The sequence below is a fragment of the Scyliorhinus canicula genome, chromosome 1 (genome assembly GCF_902713615.1).
Source record: "Scyliorhinus canicula chromosome 1, sScyCan1.1, whole genome shotgun sequence".
In the NCBI taxonomy this organism is placed as follows: domain Eukaryota; kingdom Metazoa; phylum Chordata; class Chondrichthyes; order Carcharhiniformes; family Scyliorhinidae; genus Scyliorhinus; species Scyliorhinus canicula.
The window spans coordinates 166,697,904-166,715,441 of record NC_052146.1 but is presented as its reverse complement, the minus strand read 5'-3'; the positions used below and the strand labels follow the sequence as shown (position 1 = coordinate 166,715,441).

At 45.9% G+C, this 17,538-nt stretch overlaps 1 protein-coding gene across 1 annotated transcript in view; it reads right to left on the bottom strand.

The window, feature by feature from the left end:
- The window catches only part of LOC119969069 (interleukin-6 receptor subunit beta-like), a 291,637-nt gene that overhangs the window by 183,618 nt on the left and 90,481 nt on the right, over positions 1-17,538 (bottom strand). The window contains exons 6-7 of the mRNA XM_038802271.1: positions 7,318-7,463; positions 4,835-4,991 (exon numbers count right to left, since the gene is read on the bottom strand). Coding sequence (XP_038658199.1) covers positions 4,835-4,991; positions 7,318-7,463 — 303 coding nt within the window. The remainder of the gene's footprint in view (positions 1-4,834; positions 4,992-7,317; positions 7,464-17,538) is intronic.

Genomic DNA, 17,538 nt, shown 5'->3' with positions numbered 1-17,538 from the left:
GTTGCAGGATAATCACGACTGGGAGTTAAATATCCAGGGGTACCAGATGTTTCAAAGGGATAGACAGGTATGTAAGGGAGGTGGAGTAGCACTAATAATCAAGGACGACATCAGGGTGGCATTGAGGGATGATATAGGTTCTATGGAGAATGAGGTTCAATCCATTTGGGTAGAAATTAGAAATTCTAAGAAGAAAAAGACACTGATAGGCGTAGTCTATAGGCTACCAAATAATAGCATCACACTGGGACGGGCAGTAAATGAAGAGATAACTAATGCCTGTGAAAAGGGTACAGCAGTTATCATGGGAGATTTTAATCTGCATATAGATTGGTCAAATCAGCTCGGTCAGGGTCGCCTTGAAGAGGAGTTCGTTGAATGTATCCGGGATAGTTTTCTGGAACAATATGTAATGGAACTGACGAGAGAGCAAGCTATCCTAGATCTGGTCCTGTGTAATGAGGCAGGAATAATTCATGACCTCATCGTTAGGGATCCTCTTGGGAGGAGTGATCACAGCATGGTTGAATTTAGTATACAGATGGAGAGTGTGATGATAGAATCCAAACCCAGGGTCCTATGCTTGAACAAAGGGGACTATGATAGAATGAGGAAGGACCTCGCTAAAGTAGACTGGAAACAAATATTTTATGGTAGGACAGTTGAGGAGCAGTGGAGTACTTTCAAAGAAATTTTTCATAGTGCTCATATTCCAGTGAGAAGGAAGAATTGTAAGAAAAGAGGTAATCTACCATGGGTGTCTAAGGAGTACATGAGGCTGTCAAATTGAAAGAGAAGGCTTACAAAGTGGCAAGATCAGCGGGAAACTAGAAGATTGGGTAAACTTTAAAGGTCAGCAGAAAGCCACGAAAAGAGCCATAAAGAAAAGTAAGATAAAACACTGAAAAAAACTGGCACAGAATATAAGGACAGATAGCAAAAGTTTTTATAATTATATAAAACTAAAAGAGTGGCTAAAGTAAACATTGGTCCATTAGAGGATGAGAGTGGTCATTTAGTTATGGGATATGATGAAATGGCGGAGGCATTGAACAAATATTTTGTATTGGTCTTCACAGTGGAGGACACTAATAACGTGCCAGCCTTTGACTGAGAGAAGAAGGTAGGTGAGGACCTGGAAACCATTACTATCACGAAAGAGCAAGTGTTGGGCAAGCTAATGGAGCTCAGGATAGATAAGTCTCCAGGCCCTGATGGAATGCATCCCAGGGTACTGAAAGAGATGGCTGGAGTAATAGCAGATGCACTGGCGATAATTTTCCAAAATTCGCTGAACACTGGGGCAATCCCAGAGGATTGGAAAACAGCAAATGTGACGCCACTGTTTAAAAACGGAAGTAGACAAAAGATGGGGAATTATAGACCGGTTAGCTTAACCTCTGTCGTGGGGAAGATGCTTGAGTCTATTATCAAGAAAAAGATAGGAGGGCACCTCAATAGAAATTGCCCCATTGGACGGACGCAGCATGGATTCATGCAGGGCAGGTCATGCTTGACGAATCTCTTGGAATTCTATGAAGACATTTCGAGCAAGGTAGACAAAGGGGACCCAGTGGATATGGTGTACCTTGATTTCCAAAAGGCCTTTGACAAGGTACCGCACAAGAGGCTGCTGCATAAGATAAGGATGCATGGTGTTAAGGGTAGAGTACTAGCATGGATAGAGGATTGGTTGTCTAACAGGAAACAAAGAGTGGGAATAAATGAGTGCTATTCTGGCTGGCAATCAGTGACGTGTGGTGTGCCTCAGGGATCGGTGTTGGGACCACAATTATTTACAATTTATATAGACGGTTTGGAGTTGGGAACTAAGTGTAAGGTATCCAAGTTTGACACGCAGATGACACGAAGGTGTGTGGCAGAGCAAAGTGTACTGAGGACTGTAAAACCTTACAGATGAACATTGACACATTGAGTGAGTGGGCAAAGGTCTGGCAGATGGAGTATAATGTCAATAAGTGTGAAGTCATGCATTTTGGTAGGAGTAACAATAGAACGGGTTATTACTTAAATGGTAAAAAGCTGCAGCATGCTGCTATGCAGAGGGACCTGGGTGTACTTGTGCCAAAGTCACAGAAGGTTGGTCTGCAGGTGCAAAAAGTAATTAGGAAGGCAAATGGAATTTTGTCCTTCATTGCGAAGGGGATTGAGTTTAAAAGTAGAGAGGTAATGTTGCAGTTGTACAAGGTGCTGGTGAGGCCACACCTGGAGTACTGTGTGCAGTTTTGGTCTCCACACTTGAGAAAGGATGTGCTAGCACTAGAGGGAGTGCAGAGGAGGTTCACTAGGCTGATTCCGGAGTTGAGGGGTTATCGTATGAGGAGAGGCTGAGTAGATTGGGATTATATTCACTGGAATTCAGAAGGTTGAGGGGGTATCTAATAGAAACATATAAAATTTTGAAGGGAATGTATAAGATAAAAGTAGAAAGGATGTTTCCACTGGTAGGTGAAAGTAGGACAAGAGGGCATAGCCTCAAGATTAGGGGAGCAGATTTAGGACTGAATCAAGGAGGAACTTCTTCACCCAGAGGGTTGTTGAAGTATGGAATTCCCTACCGAAAGGAGTAGTAGACGCTACTTCATTGGGGCTGTTTAGCTCACAGGGCTAATCGCTGGCTTTGAAAGCAGACCAAGGCAAGCCAGCAGCACGGTTCGATTCCCTTAACAGCCTCCCCGAACAGGCGCCGGAATGTGGCGACTAGGGGCTTTTCACAGTAACTTAATTTGAAGCCTACTCGTGACAAAAAGCGATTTTCATTTTCATTTCATTTCATTGAATATATTTAAAGGTAGGGTAGATGTTTGTTGAAAAATAAAGGAATTACGGGATATGGCGAGAATGCGGGAAAGTGGTCCTGAGACCACGAAAAGATCAGCCATGATCTTATAGAATGGCGGAGCAGGCTCGAAGGGCCGGACAGTCTACTTCTGCTCCTAGTTCTTATGTTCTTATGTTTGATGGTGACAGTGTGCAGGGAATTTACTCTGTATCTAACTCCCTGCTGTCCTTTTCCTGGGATTGTTTGGTGGGACAATGTGAAGGGAACTTTACTCTGTATCTAACCCTGTGCTGTACCTGTACTGGGAGTGTTTGATGGGGACAGTGTAGAGGGAGCTTTACTCTGTATCTAACCCTGTGCTGTACCTGTACTGGGAGTGTTTGATAGGGACAGTGTAGAGAGAGCTTTACTCTGTATCTAACCCTGTGCTGTACCTGTCCTGGGAGTGTTTGATAGGGACAGTGTAGAGAGAGCTTTACTCTGTATCTAACCTCGTGCTGTACCAGTTCCAGGAGTGTTTGATGGGGGCAGTGTAGAGGGAGCTTTACTCTGTGTCTAACCCTGTGCTGTACCTGGCTTGCGGCTGTTTGATGGTGAAAGTGTAGAGGTATCTTTACTCTCTATCTATCACCGCGATGTATCTATCCTGGGAGTGTTTGGTAGTGAGTGTAGCGGAAATTTTATTCTGTATCTGACACCGTTTTGTACCGATCCTGGGAGTGTTCGATGGAGCAGTTCAATGGTCCATTGCAACGGTCCATTGAGGAATCCCAACTATGTAGAAAAGTTGTGTGATGAACATTGTGTAATGAGAATATTTTGTGAGCTTTATTCTCATCATTCAGCACCATCTGTCTTAGACTCACCAGCAAATATGCCAAGTGTTGAAATCTGCTTGTCAGTGACATTACACCCTACACTATGTGTAGGTCATACAAACCTTTAAACCTCAATTTTCTGGGGGTTGTTGGGTGAATTCTAGAATTAAATAACACGGAAGGCTCTTTGGTCTATTGCGCCTATGTTCGCTCTTTGAAAGAACTTTCTGGTCAATCCTGCACTCCTTGCTCATTAACAATACCCCTGAACCCCTTTCTCCTTTGAATGTTTATCTAATTCTATTTTGAATGTTCAGGCAGTGCATTCCAGTTCCAAATGACGTGTTATGAAAACAATCCTCCCCTCACCTCTCATTATTGTGACAATTATCTGAAATCTGTGTTCTCTGGACACATCTCCTCTCTCACTGGAAACAATTTCTATGTATTCAAACTGTCAAAACATGCATGTCTCCTGAACCTGCATCTCAGAGGGTGTGACACGGTGGCACAGTGGCACATTCCTGCCTCACAGCTCCAGGGAGCAGGGTTCAATCCGGCCTTGGGTGACTGTCTGTGCAGAGTTTGCACTTTCTCCCCATGTTTGGGTGGGTTTCCTCTGAATGTCCAGAGATAATCTTTTTATTGTCACAAGTAGACTTACATTCACACAGCAATTAAGCTGATGTGAAAAGCCTCTAGTCGCCACATTCCGGCACCTGTTTGGATACACAGAAGGAGAATTAAGAATTCTCAGCTGGTATGGGAATTGAACCCGTGCTGCAGGCCTTATTCTGCATCTCAACCCAGCTGTCTAGCCCGCTGAGCTAAACCAGCCATGTGCAGGTTAGGTGAGGTTGCGGGGTTGGGACGTGGGAGTGGACCTGGGTACGGTACCCTTTTAGAGGGTCAGTGCAGACTCGATGGGTTGAATGTAGGGATTCTATGAAGGACAATCGCAGTTTCTCCAGTCTGGTTACAGACTGAAATACCTCATCACAGGGATAATTCTCAAAATTACCTACACACCCTCTTCAAAACCAGGTTGGACAGTTCTTGTTCAAGCCTAATCATTGTTTTATGAAGGATTGTAAGGAACCCAAATTTATATTTGCACCCAAAAAAACAAACTTGAAAATCACACCAGCATCTTTGGTCGATGGTTAAGTGTTCACTGCTGGAAAAAGCCCACCCCAGACCTCCCGGTACCTACGGCTCTCAGAAGTATGTCCAGGGTGTTCCAGGCTCCAGTCGCTCCAATATCCCTTCCTACCACGTAATTTGCAGCGAAGTCGGACACGGTACTCTGTTCCAGGTGACAAATGACACAGACATTGTTCTCGGTGCATTTTATTCATAGTCGCCAACTTCTGTAGAAATAAAAATAAAGCATTTCTCAAAATCTATTCAGTCCAACGCAGCTGTGGGCAGGCGCTGCTTTGCATCTGAAGTCCTCCAAGCAGACAAGACATGATGTCTCAGATCGTGTTTTCGGGATCCTTAAGGGGGAGGGGGAGCAGCCCCAAGTCGTGGTCCACATAGGCACCAACGATATAGGTAGGAAAAGGGATAGGGATGCAAGGCAGGAATTCAGGGAGCTAGCGTGGAAACTTAGAGCCAGAACAAACAGAGTTATTATCTCTGGGTTGTTACCCGTGCCACGTGCTAGCGAGACAAGTAATAGGGAGAGAGAGCAGTTGGCTACAGGGGTGGTGCAGGAGGGAGGGTTTCAGATACCTAGATAATTGGAGCTCATTCTGGGGTAGGTGGGACCTCTACAAATGGGATGGTCTACACCTGGACCAGAGGGGTACCAATATCCTGGGGGGGAAATTTGCTAATGCCCTTTGGGAGGGTTTAAACTAATTCAGCAGGGGGTTGGGAACCTGAACTGTAGCTCCAGCACACAGGAGGTTGAGAGTAGTGAGGTCATGAATAAGGTTTCAAGGTTGCAGGAGTGTACCCGCAGGCAGGAAGATGGTTTAAAGTGTGTCTAATTCAAGGCCAGGAGCATCCTGGTGCTAAATGAATATTTTTCGTCAGTATTCGCACAGGAAAACGACAATGTTGTCGAGGAGAATACTGAGATACAGGCTCCTAAACTAGAAGGGCTTGAGGTTCATAAGGAGGAGGTGTTAGCAATTCTGGAAAGTGTGAAAATAGATAAGTCCCCTGGGCCGGATGGGATTTATCGTAGGATTCTCTGGGAAGCTAGAGAGGAGATTGCTGAGCCTTTGACTTTGATCTTCATGTCGTCATTGTCGACATGAATAGTGCTAGAAGACTGGAGGATAGAAAATGTTGTCCCCTTGTTCAAGAAGGAGAGTAGAGACATCCCCGGTAACTATAGACCAGTGAGCCTTACTTCTGTTGTGGGCAAAGTCTTGGAAAGGTTTATAAGAGATAGGATTTATAATAATCTAGAAAGGAATAATTTGATTAGGGAGAGTCAACACAGTTTTGTGAAGGGTAGGTCGTGCCTCACAAACCTCATTGAGTTCTTTGAGATGGTGACCAAACAGGTGGACGAGGGTAAAGCAGTTGATGTGGTGTATATGGATTTCAGTAAAGCGTTTGATAAAGTTCCCCACGGTAGGCTATTGCAGAAAATACGGAGGCATGGGATTCAGGGTGATTTAGCAGTTTGGATCAGAAATTGGCTAGCTGGAAGAAGACAGAGGTGGTGATTGATGAGAAATGTTCAGCCTGGATTCCAGTTACTAGTGGTGCACCACAAGGATCTGTTTTGGGGCCACTGCTGTTTGTCATTTTTATAAATGACCTGGAGGAGTGCGTAGAAGTAAATTTGCAGATGACACTAAAGTCGATGGAGTTGTGGACAGTGTGGAAAGGTGTTGCAGGTTACAGAGGGACATAGATAAGCTGCAGAGCTGGGCTAAGAGGTGTCAAATGGAGTTTAATGCAGAAAAGTGTGAAGTGATTAATTTTGGAAGAAGTAACAGGAATACAGAGTACTGGGCTAATGGTAAGATTCTTGGTAGTGTGGATGAGCAGAGAGATCTTGGTGTCCATGTACATAGATCCCTGAAAGTTGCCACCAAGGTTCATAGGGCTGTTAAGAAGGCGTACGGTGGAGGGATTGAGTTTCGGAGCCATGAGGTCATGTTGCGGCTGCACAGAACTCTGGTGCGGCCGCATTTGGAGTATTGCGTGCAGTTCTGGTCGCCGCATTATAGGAGGGATGAGGAAGCATTGGAAAGGGTGTGGAGGAGATTTACCAAGATGTTGCCTGGTATGGAGGGAAGATCTTATGAGGAAAGGCTGAGGGAGTTAAGGCTGTTTTCGTTTGAGAGAAGGTTAAGAGGTGACTTAATTGAGGCATACAAGATGATCAGATGATTAGATAGGGTGGACAGTGAAAGCCTTTTTCCTCGGATGGTGATGTCTAGCACGAGGGGACATAGCTTTAAATTGAGGGGAGATAGATATAGGACAGATGTCAGAGGTAGGTTCTTTACTCAGAGAGTAGTAAGAGCGTGGAATGCCCTGCTTGCAACAGTAGTGGACACGCCAACATTAAGGGCATTTAAATGGTAATTCGATAAATATATGGATGATATGGGAATAGTGTAGATGGGCTTTAGAGTGGTTTCACAGGTCAGCAGAACATCGAGGGCCGAAGGGCCTGTACTGCACTGTAATGTTCTATGTTCTATGATAGCAATCAGCACAAACCTGTCTCCAGGTAGGATTCTGATGTTCTCTGTACTGAAACTCGCATTCAATTGGCGGACTAATATCCAGCTTCCAATCTATAATCAGACAGTGGCTTTTCATACGATGATGATGTACATGGCGAATCATAGGCTGTTCCAGCTTCGCTACTCTCAAAAGAAATGAGAATCAATAGTCAGGACACAAATTAGAGAAACACAGACTAGAACTGGTAACAAGAGTAAAATATTTCTCAATTAGTGCCACAACAAATCACAGAAGTATATGAACCCGGTTAATAATGTGGTGTTTGTCGTTCGGGGACCAGGTTATTGTGGTGTTGGGGTCCCTGTTAATCTCATTTTGGGGTCCCTGTTATCATGGAATCATAGAATTTACAGTGCAGAAGGAGGCCATTCGGCCCATCGAGTCTGCACCGGCTCTTGGAAAGAGCACCCTACCCAAACCCACACCTCCACCCTATCCCCATAACCCAGTAACCCCACCCAACACTAAGGGCAATTTTGGAAACTAAGAGAAATTTAGCATGGCCAATCCACCTAATCTGCAAATCTTTGGACTGTAGGAGGTAACCGGAGCACCTGGAGGAAACCCATGCACACACGGGGATAACGTGCAGACTCTGCACAAGACGGGAATCGAATCTGGGACCCTGGAGCTGTGAAACAGTTGTGCTAACCACAATTACTCTGGTGTTGGAGTCCCTGAGCTCGATTCACCTAATTTGGAACAAGATCCCACAGTGGGCGCGTTTAGCAGTGTATTTCCCGGTGACTCACATTGTATAAGGGGCCTCAGCGGGTACCACACGGCCGAGGCCGCACATAGTCCCATTTTGTACACTAGGGACCTCCGCTCACCGGTGCTCCCAATGAAACGAGAGATTGAAAAGCCATTTTTAAATGACACCCCGGTCTCCGAGGCCCCCGTACACCCCCCGGACCCAACGCACTATGGAAGAGTCCCCGCCAGCCCCCCAACACCAACGCGTGGCACCCCAGTCTGGTCACGCGTGTGCAAAAACTGCCAGTTTGACACCATGGCAGTACCCACGCCAGCTAGTAGTGCCACTTGGGCACCCTGGTAGTGCCAGGCTGGACCATCAGTCCCGGTGCATCACCATTCCCAAAAAGCATGCAGCTGAGATCCTGGGACCTCTGTGAGACCCCCACAAGTGCCGTTCCATCTGGTTCCCGTTGGTGAGGACGAGTGCTGTACGGCACTCGCCGAGGTATCCGAGGCGTAGATGATCAATCCCAAACCGCTGGGTATCTCAGGAATCCGCAGATTAGAGAGAGACTAATTGATTCACTATAATATGCAGATTTGCCATGAAGTGATCCAGCCTACAGTGGGCCGGATTTATATTGCAACATCGCGCAAAATCGCATTGGATCTCGCGAGGCGCTGAAAGCCAGGTAGATCGCATGAACAGGGTTTTCCAGCTTTTATCTGCCACACTGTGCCGCAGCGAGCTGCATTTCAGGTGCAGCGTGGCAATTGGACCGCGCCCCAGTTACTCTGTTGTTCGGGTCCCAATTACTCTGGTGTTGGAGTCGCTGTTACTGGGGTGTTAGGGTCCAGTTACTCTGGTCCTGGGCAAACAGTTACTCTGGTTTTGATCACCCAGTTACTCTGGTGAGGGAGTCCCAGTTACTCTGGTATTGGAATTTCAGTTACTCTGGTGTTGGAGACCCAATTACGCTGGTATTGGAGTTTCAGTTACTCTGGTATTGAAGTCATAGTTAGTCTGGTGTTGGAGTCCCAGTTACTTTGGTCTTGGAGTTTCTGTAAATCTGGTATTGGAGTTTCAGTTACTCAGGTTTTGTAGTCCCACTTAATCTGGTATTGGCATTTCCATTACTCTGATATTGCAGTTTCTGTTACTCTCGTATTGGGGTTTCAGTTACTCTCGTATTGCAGTTTCAGTTACTCAGGTATTGGAGTTTCAGTTACTCTCGTATTGCAGTTTCAGTTACTCTAATGTTGGAGTCTCAGTTACATGGGTGTTGGATTTTCAGTTACTCTGGTATTGGAGTCACAGTTAGTCTAGTATTGGAGTTTCAGTTACTCAGGTATTGGGCTTTCAGTTACTCTGGTATTGGGGTTTCAGTTACACTGGTTTTGGAGTCACAGTTACTCAGGTATTGGAGTTTCAGTTACTCTGGTTTTGGAGTCACAGTTACTCTAGTATTAGAGTTTCAGTTACTCTGGTATTGGGGTTTCAGTTACTCTGGTATTGGGGTTTCAGTTACTCTGGTATTTGAGTCCCAGTTACTCTGGTATTGGACTTTCAGTTACTCTCGTATTGGAGATTTAATTACTCTGGTATTGGAACAGTTACTCTGGTATTGATGTTTTAGTTACTCTGGAATCAGAGTCCCTGTTACTCTGGTATTGGAGCATCAGTTACTCTGGGATTGGAGTTTCAGTTACTCTGGTATTGGATTTCCAGTTACCCTGGCATTGCAGCCCCAGTTACTCTGGTATTGTAGTCCCAGTTACTCTGGTTTGGCAGTTTCAGTTACTCTGGTATTGAAATTTCAGTTACTATGGCATTGGAGTTTCAGTTACTCAGGTATTGGAGTTTCAGTTACGCTGGTATTGGAGTTTCAGTTACTCTGGTATTGGAGTTTCAGTTACTCTGGTATTGGAGTTTCAGTTACTCTGGTACTGGAGTTTCAGTTACTCAGGTATTGGAGTTTCAGTTACTCTGGTACTGGAGTTTCAGTTACTCTGGTATTGGAGTTTCAGTTACTCTGGTATTGGGGTTTCAGTTACGCTGGTATTAGAGTTTCAGTTACGCTGGTATTAGAGTTTTAGTTACTCTGGTGTTGTAGATTCAGTTACTCAGGTATTGGAGTTTCAGTTACTCTGGTACTGGAGTTTCAGTTACTCTGGTACTGGAGTTTCAGTTACTCTGGTATTGGGGTTTCAGTTACTCTGGTATTGGGGTTTCAGTTACGCTGGTATTGGGGTTTCAGTTACTCTGGTATTGGGGTTTCAGTTACGCTGGTATTGGGGTTTCAGTTACGCTGGTATTGGGGTTTCAGTTACGCTGGTATTGGGGTTTCAGTTACGCTGGTATTGGGGTTTCAGTTACGCTGGTATTGGGGTTTCAGTTACTCTGGTTTTGGGGTTTCAGTTACGCTGGTATTAGAGTTCCAGTTACTCTTGTATTGGAGTTTCAGTTACTCTGGTATTAGAGTTCCAGTTACTCTTGTATTGGGGTTTCAGTTACGCTGGTATTGGGGTTTCAGTTACGCTGGTATTGGGGTTTCAGTTACTCTGGTTTTGGGGTTTCAGTTACGCTGGTCTTGGGGTTTCAGTTACTCTGGTATTGGAGTTTCAGTTACTCTGGTATTGGAGTTTCAGTTACTCTGGTTTTGGAGTTTCAGTTACTCTGGTTTTGGAGTTTCAGTTACTCTGGTCTTGGGGTTTCAGATACTCTGGTATTTGAGTCCCAGTTACTCTGGTATTGGAGTTTCAGTTACTCTGGTTTTGGAGTTTCAGTTACTCTGGTCTTGGGGTTTCAGATACTCTGGTATTTGAGTCCCAGTTACTCTGGTATTTGAGTCCCAGTTACCCTGGTATTGGAGTCACAATTCCTCTGGTATTAGAGTCTCAGTTACTGCGGTATTAGAGTTTCAGTTTCTCTGGTATTGGAGTTTCAGTTACTCTGGTATTGGATTCCCAATTATTCTGGTATTTAAGTTTAGGTTACTCTGATATTTGAGCTTCATTTACTTTGTCATCGGAGTTTCAGTTACTCTGATATTGGAGTCCCAGTTACTTTGGTATTGGGGTCCCAGTTACTCTGGTATTGGAGTTTCTGTCAGTCCAGTATTAGAGTTTTTGAATTTGAATTATTCCGGCATTGGAATTTGAATTACACTGGCATGGGAGATTCAGTTACTCAGCAATTGGAGTTTCAGTTACTCTGGTATAGGAGCATCAGTTTCTCTGATGCTGGATTCCTAGTTACTGTGGTGTTGGAGTCCCACTTACTCTGGTTTTGGAACCCCAGTTACTCTGGTGTTGGAGTCTCAGTTACTCTGGTATTGGAGTTTAAGTTACTCTGGTGTTAGTGTTTCAGTTACCCCGGTAATGGAGTTTCAGTTACTCTGATATTGCAGTTTCAGTTTCTCAGGTATTGCAGTTTCTGTTAATCTGGTATTGCAGTTTCAGTTACTCTGGTGTTAGTGTTTCAGTTACCCTGGTAATGGGGTCCCAATTTCTCTGGTATTGGATTCTCAGTTACTCTGGTATTAGAGTTTCAGTTACTCTGGTATAGGAGCATCAGTTTCTCTGATGCTGGATTCCTAGTTACTGTGGTGTTGGAGTCCCACTTACTCTGGTTTTGGAACCCCAGTTACTCTGGTAGTGGAGTCCCAGTTACTCTGGTGTTGGAGTCTCAGTTACTCTGGTGTTGGAGTCTCAGTTACTCTGGTATTGGAGTTTCAGTTACCCTGGTAATGGAGTTTCAGTTACTCTGATATTGCAGTTTCAGTTTCCCAGTTACTATAGCGTCAGTGTCCCAGTTACTATAGCGTCAGTGTCCCAGTTACTATAGCGTAGGTGTCCCAGTTACTATAGCGTCAGTGTCCCAGTTACTATAGCGTCAGTGTCCCAGTTACTATAGCGTCAGTATCCCAGTTACTATAGCGTCAGTGTCCCAGTTACTATAGCGTCAGTATCCCAGTTACTATAGCTTCAGTACCCCAGTTACTATAGTGTCAGTATCCCAGTTACTATAGCGTCAGTGTCCCAGTTACTATAGCGTCAGTATCCCAGTTACTATAGCGTCAGTGTCCCAGTTACTATAGCGTCAGTGTCCCAGTTACTATAGCGTCAGTGTCCCAGTTACTATAGCGTCAGTGTCCCAGTTACTATAACGTCAGTATCCCAGTTACTATAGCGTCAGTGTCCCAGTTACTATAGCGTCAGTGTCCCAGTTACTATAGCGTCAGTATCCCAGTTACTATAGCTTCAGTGTCCCATTTACTATAGTGTCAGTATCCCAGTTACTATAGCGTCAGTGTCCCAGTTACTATAGTGTCAGTATCCCAGTTACTATAGCGTCAGTGTCCCAGTTACTATAGTGTCAGTGCCCCAGTTACTATAGCGTCAGTGTCCCATTTACTATAGTGTCAGTGTCCCAGTTACTATAGCGTCAGTATCCCAGTTACAATAGCGTCAGTGTCCCAGTTACTATAGTGTCAGTATCCCAGTTACTATAGCGTCAGTGTCCCAGTTACTATAGTGTCGGCGTCAGAGCTACTGTAGCATACGTGCCCCAGTTGCAAAAGCATTGGTGTCGCCATTACAACTGCTTCAGGGTCACAGCGACTACAGCATCACAGTACCAGTTACTGTACCATCAGGATCCCAGTTCCTATAGCCTCAGGGTACCCGTTACTAAAGCATCAGTGTCCCAGTCACTATAGCATCAGGGTCCCAGTTACTAGACGATCTGGGTGCCAGTTACTATAGAATCCGTGTTCTTGTTATTATAGTGTCAGGGTCCCAGTTACTGCAGCTTTATGGTAACAGTTATGAATGTGAGAGGGTCCCAGTTACGATAGCATCAGTGTCCCAGTTACTAAAGATTCAGTGCCTCAGTTACTATAGCTTCAGTGATGTTACTCGAGGATCATTGTCCCAGTTACTATAATGCCAGTATCCCAGTTACTATAGCATCATTGTCCCAGTTACTATAATGCCAGTATCCCAGTTACTATAGCATCATTGTCCCAGTTACTATAATGCCAGTATCCCAGTTACTATAGCATCATTGTCCCAGTTACTATAATGCCAGTATCCCAGTTACTATAGCATCATTGTCCCAGTTACTATAATGCCAGTATCCCAGTTACTATAGCATCATTGTCCCAGTTACTATCATGCCAGTATCCCAGTTACTATAGCATCATTGTCCCAGTTACTTTGGCATAAGTGGCCCAGTTACAGCAGCATCAGCAGCAGCATCAGCATCGGTGTCCCCATTACTACAGCTTCAGGGTCATTGTTACCACAGCATCAGAGTACCAGTTACTATCGTGCCAGGATCCCAGTTTCTATACGGTCAGTATCCCAGTTACTTTAGCATCAGTGTCCCAGTTACTATAGTGTCAGTGACCCAGTTTCTATAGTGTCAGGGTCCCAGTTACTGTAGCGTCCGTATTCCAGTGACTATAGCAACAGCGTCCAAGTTACTATAATGTCATTGGCCCAGTTTCTATAGCGTCAGGATCCCAGTTACTGTAGTGTCAGTATACCAGTTACTAGAGCATCAGTGCCCCTCTTACAATAGCGTCTGTTTTCCAGTTACTACAGCGTCATGGTCCAGGTACTACAGTCCCAGTTTCCATTCTGTCAGGGTCCCAGTTCTTGTGACAGCAGCGTACCATTATCGACAGCATCAGGGTCCCAGTTCTTATAGCATCAGGGTCCCAGTTACTACAGCGTCAGAACAAAGAACAAAGAAAAATTACAGCACAGGAGCAGGCCTTTCAGCCCTCCAAGCCTGCGCTTATCCAGAACCTCTATCTAAAGCTGTCGTCTACTTTCCAAGGATCTGTATCCCTCTGCTCCCTGCCCATTCATGTATTTGTCTAGATACATATTAAATGACGCGATCGTGCCCGCCTCTATCACCTTCGCCGGCAATGTGTTCCAGGCACCCACCACCTTCTGCATAAAGAACTTTCCACGCATATCACCCTTGGACTTTTCCCCTCTCACCTTGAACTTATGACCACTAGTAATTGAGTCCCCACTCTGGGGAAAAAGCTTGTTGCTATCCATCCTATTTATACTTCTCATGATTTTGTAGACCTCAATGAGGTCCCCCCTCAACCTCCGTCTTTCTAATGAAAATAACCCTAATCTACTCAACCTCTCTTCATAGCTAGCACCCTCCATACCAGGCAACATCCTGGTGAACCTCCTCTGCACCTTCTCCAAAGAATCCAGCAGAGGGCAGCAGAGCAGAGCTACTGATCATCTGTTCTGGGGAAATTTGCATACGTGCAGTGCGGTCAGCCTAATTTGAAGGTGTACCTGCGAAGGAGACCCGAGGAGTTTGAGTGAAGGCAAGCATCCAGCAGAGGGCAGCAGAGCAGAACTACTGATCATCTGTTCTGGGGAAATTTGCATACGTGCAGTGCGGTCAGCCTAATTTGAAGGTGGTTTGTGGAGGGGCTGTTGTCAAGTGACAGTTAAACCCGAAACACTTCGCCAATGTTTCCCACCCTACCTCCTGCTCTAACCAAAATAAAACCCACGGTCGTTGGGAAGCGGGAGCAGGGGCCTGTCGTGAAGGTGAGTGAGTGCCTTTAAATTTGCTTACCTTTCAGCGGGAGCAGGGTTTGAGGGAATATCAGGGAAGCTCTTCCTTTCTTTTTCTTGTTTTTTTTTAAAATCTAGAGGTGATGTCAGGGAAGGCAGTACAATGCTCCTCCTGCAGAATGTTTGAGGTGAGGGACGCTGTCAGTGTCTCTGCTGATTTCATCTGTGGGAAGTGCACCCAACTCCAGCTCCTCAAAAAACGTGTTAGGGACCTGGAGCTTGAGCTGGATGAACTTCAGATCATTCGGGAGGCAGAGGGGGTCATAGATAGAAGCTTCAGGGAGGTAGTTACACCAAAGAATAAAGATAGATGGGTGACGGTGAGAGGGGCTGGGGGTAAGCAGTCAGTACAGGGATCCCCTGTGGTCGTTCCCCTTAGTAACAAGTATACCGTTTTGGATACTTGTGGGGGGGACGACTTACCAGGGGTAAGCCATGGGGTACGGGCCTCTGGCACGGAGTCTGTCCCTGTTGCTCAGAAGGGAAGGGGGGAAAGGAGTAGAACATTAGTACTTGGGGACTCAATAGTCAGGGGCACAGATAGGAGATTTTGTGGGAGCGAGAGAGACTCACGTTTGGTATGTTGCCTCCCAGGTGCAAGGGTACGTGATGGGGGCAGCAGGGTAGCATGGTGGTTAGCATAACTGCTTCACAGCTCCAGGGTCCCAGGTTCGATTCCCGGCTGGGTCACTGTCTGTGTGGAGTCTGCACGTCCTCCCCCTGTGTGCGTGGGTTTCCTCCGGGTGCTCCGGTTTCCTCCCACAGTCCAAAGATGTGCGGGTTAGGTGGGTTGGCCATGCTAAATTGCCCGTAGTGTCCTAATAAAAGTAAGGTTTGGGGGGGGTTGTTGGGTTACGGGTATAGGGTGGATACGTGGGTTTGAGTAGGGTCATCATGGCTCGGCACAACATTGAGGGCCGAAGGGCCTGTTCTGTGCTGTACTGTTCTATGTTCTATGTTCTATGTCTCGGATCGTGTTTTCCGGGTCCTTAAGGGGGAGGGGGAGCAGCCCCAAGTCGTAGTCCACATTGGCACGAATGACATAGGTAGGAAAGGGGACAAGGATGTCAGGCAGGCCTTTAGGGAGCTAGGATGGAAGCTCAGAGCGAGAACAAACAGAGTTGTTATCTCTGGGTTGTTGCCTGTGCCACGTGATAGTGAGACGAGGAATAGGGAGAGAGAGCAATTAAACACGTGGCTATAGGGATGGTGCAGGCGGGAGGGATTCAGATTTCTGGATAACTGGGGCTCTTTCTGGGGAAGGTGGGACCTCTATAGACAGGATGGTCTACATCTGAACCTGAGGGGCACCAATATCCTGGGGGGGGAGATTTGTTAGTGCTCTTTGAGGGGTTTAAACTAATTCAGCAGGGGCATGGGAACCTGGATTGTAGTTTTGGGGTACGGGAGATTGAGAGTATAGAGGTCAGGAGCACAGATTTGACTTCGCAGGAGGGCGGCAGTGTTCAGGTCTGTGGTTTGAAGTGTGTCTACTTCAATGCCAGGAGTATACGAAATAAGGTAGGGGAACTGGCAGCATGGGTTGGTACCTGGGACTTCGATGTTGTGGCCATTTCAGAGACATGGATAGAGCAGGGACAGGAATGGTTGCTGCAGGTTCCGGTGTTTAGGTGTTTTAGTAAGCTCAGAGTAGGGGGCAAAAGAGGGGGAGGTGTGGCGCTGCTAGTCAAGGACAGTATTACGGTGGCGGAAAGGATGCTAGATGGGGACTCTTCTTCCGAGGTAGTATGGGCTGAGGTTAGAAACAGGAAAGGAGAGGTCACCCTGTTGGGAGTTTTCTATAGGCCACCTAATAGTTCTAGGGATGTAGAGGAAAGGATGGCGAAGATGATTCTGGAAAAGAGCGAAAGTAACAGGGTAGTTGTTATGGGAGACTTTAACTTTCCAAATATTGACTGGAAAAGATATAGTTCGAGTACATTAGATGGGTCGTTCTTTGTACAATGTGTGCAGGAGGGTTTCCTGACACAATATGTTGACAGGCCAACAAGAGGCGAGGCCACATTGGATTTGGTTTTGGGTAATGAACCAGGCCAGGTGTTAGATCTGGAGGTAGGTGAGCACTTTGGAAACAGTGACCACAATTCGGTGACCTTTACGTTAGTGATGGAAAGGGATAAATATACCCCGCAAGGCAAGAGTTATAGCTGGGGGAAGGGCAATTATGATGCCATTAGACATGACTTAGGATGTGTAGGTTGGAGAAGTAGGCTGCAAGGGTTGGGCACACTGGATATGTGGAGCTTGTTCAAGGAACAGCTATTGCATGTTCTTGTTAAGTACGTACCAGTCACGCAGGGAGGAAGGGGTAGAGCGAGGGAACCGTGGTTTACCAAAGAAGTGGAATCTCTTGTTAAGAGGAAGAAGGAGGCCTATGTGAAGATGAGGCGTGAAGTTTCAGTTGGGGCGCTTGATAGTTACAAGGAAGCGAGGAAGGATCTAAAGAGAGAGCTAAGACGAACAAGGAGGGGACATGAGAAGTCTTTGGCAGGTAGGATCAAGGAAAACCCAAAAGCTTTCTGTAGGTATGTCAGGAATAAAAGAATGACTCGGGTAAGAGTAGGGCCAGTCAAGGACAGTGGTGGGAAGTTGTGTGTGGAGGCTGAGGAGATAAGCGAGATACTAAATTAATACTTTTCGTCAGTATTCACTCAGGAAAAAGATAATGTTGTGGAGGAGAATGCTGAGACCCAGGCTATTAGAATAGATGGCATTGAGGTGCGTAGGGAAGAACTGTTGGCAATTCTGGACAAGGTGAAAATAGATAAGTCCCCGGGGCCTGATGGGATTTATCCTAGGATTCTCTGGGAAGCCAGGGAAGAGATTGCTGAGCCTTTGGCTTTGATTTTT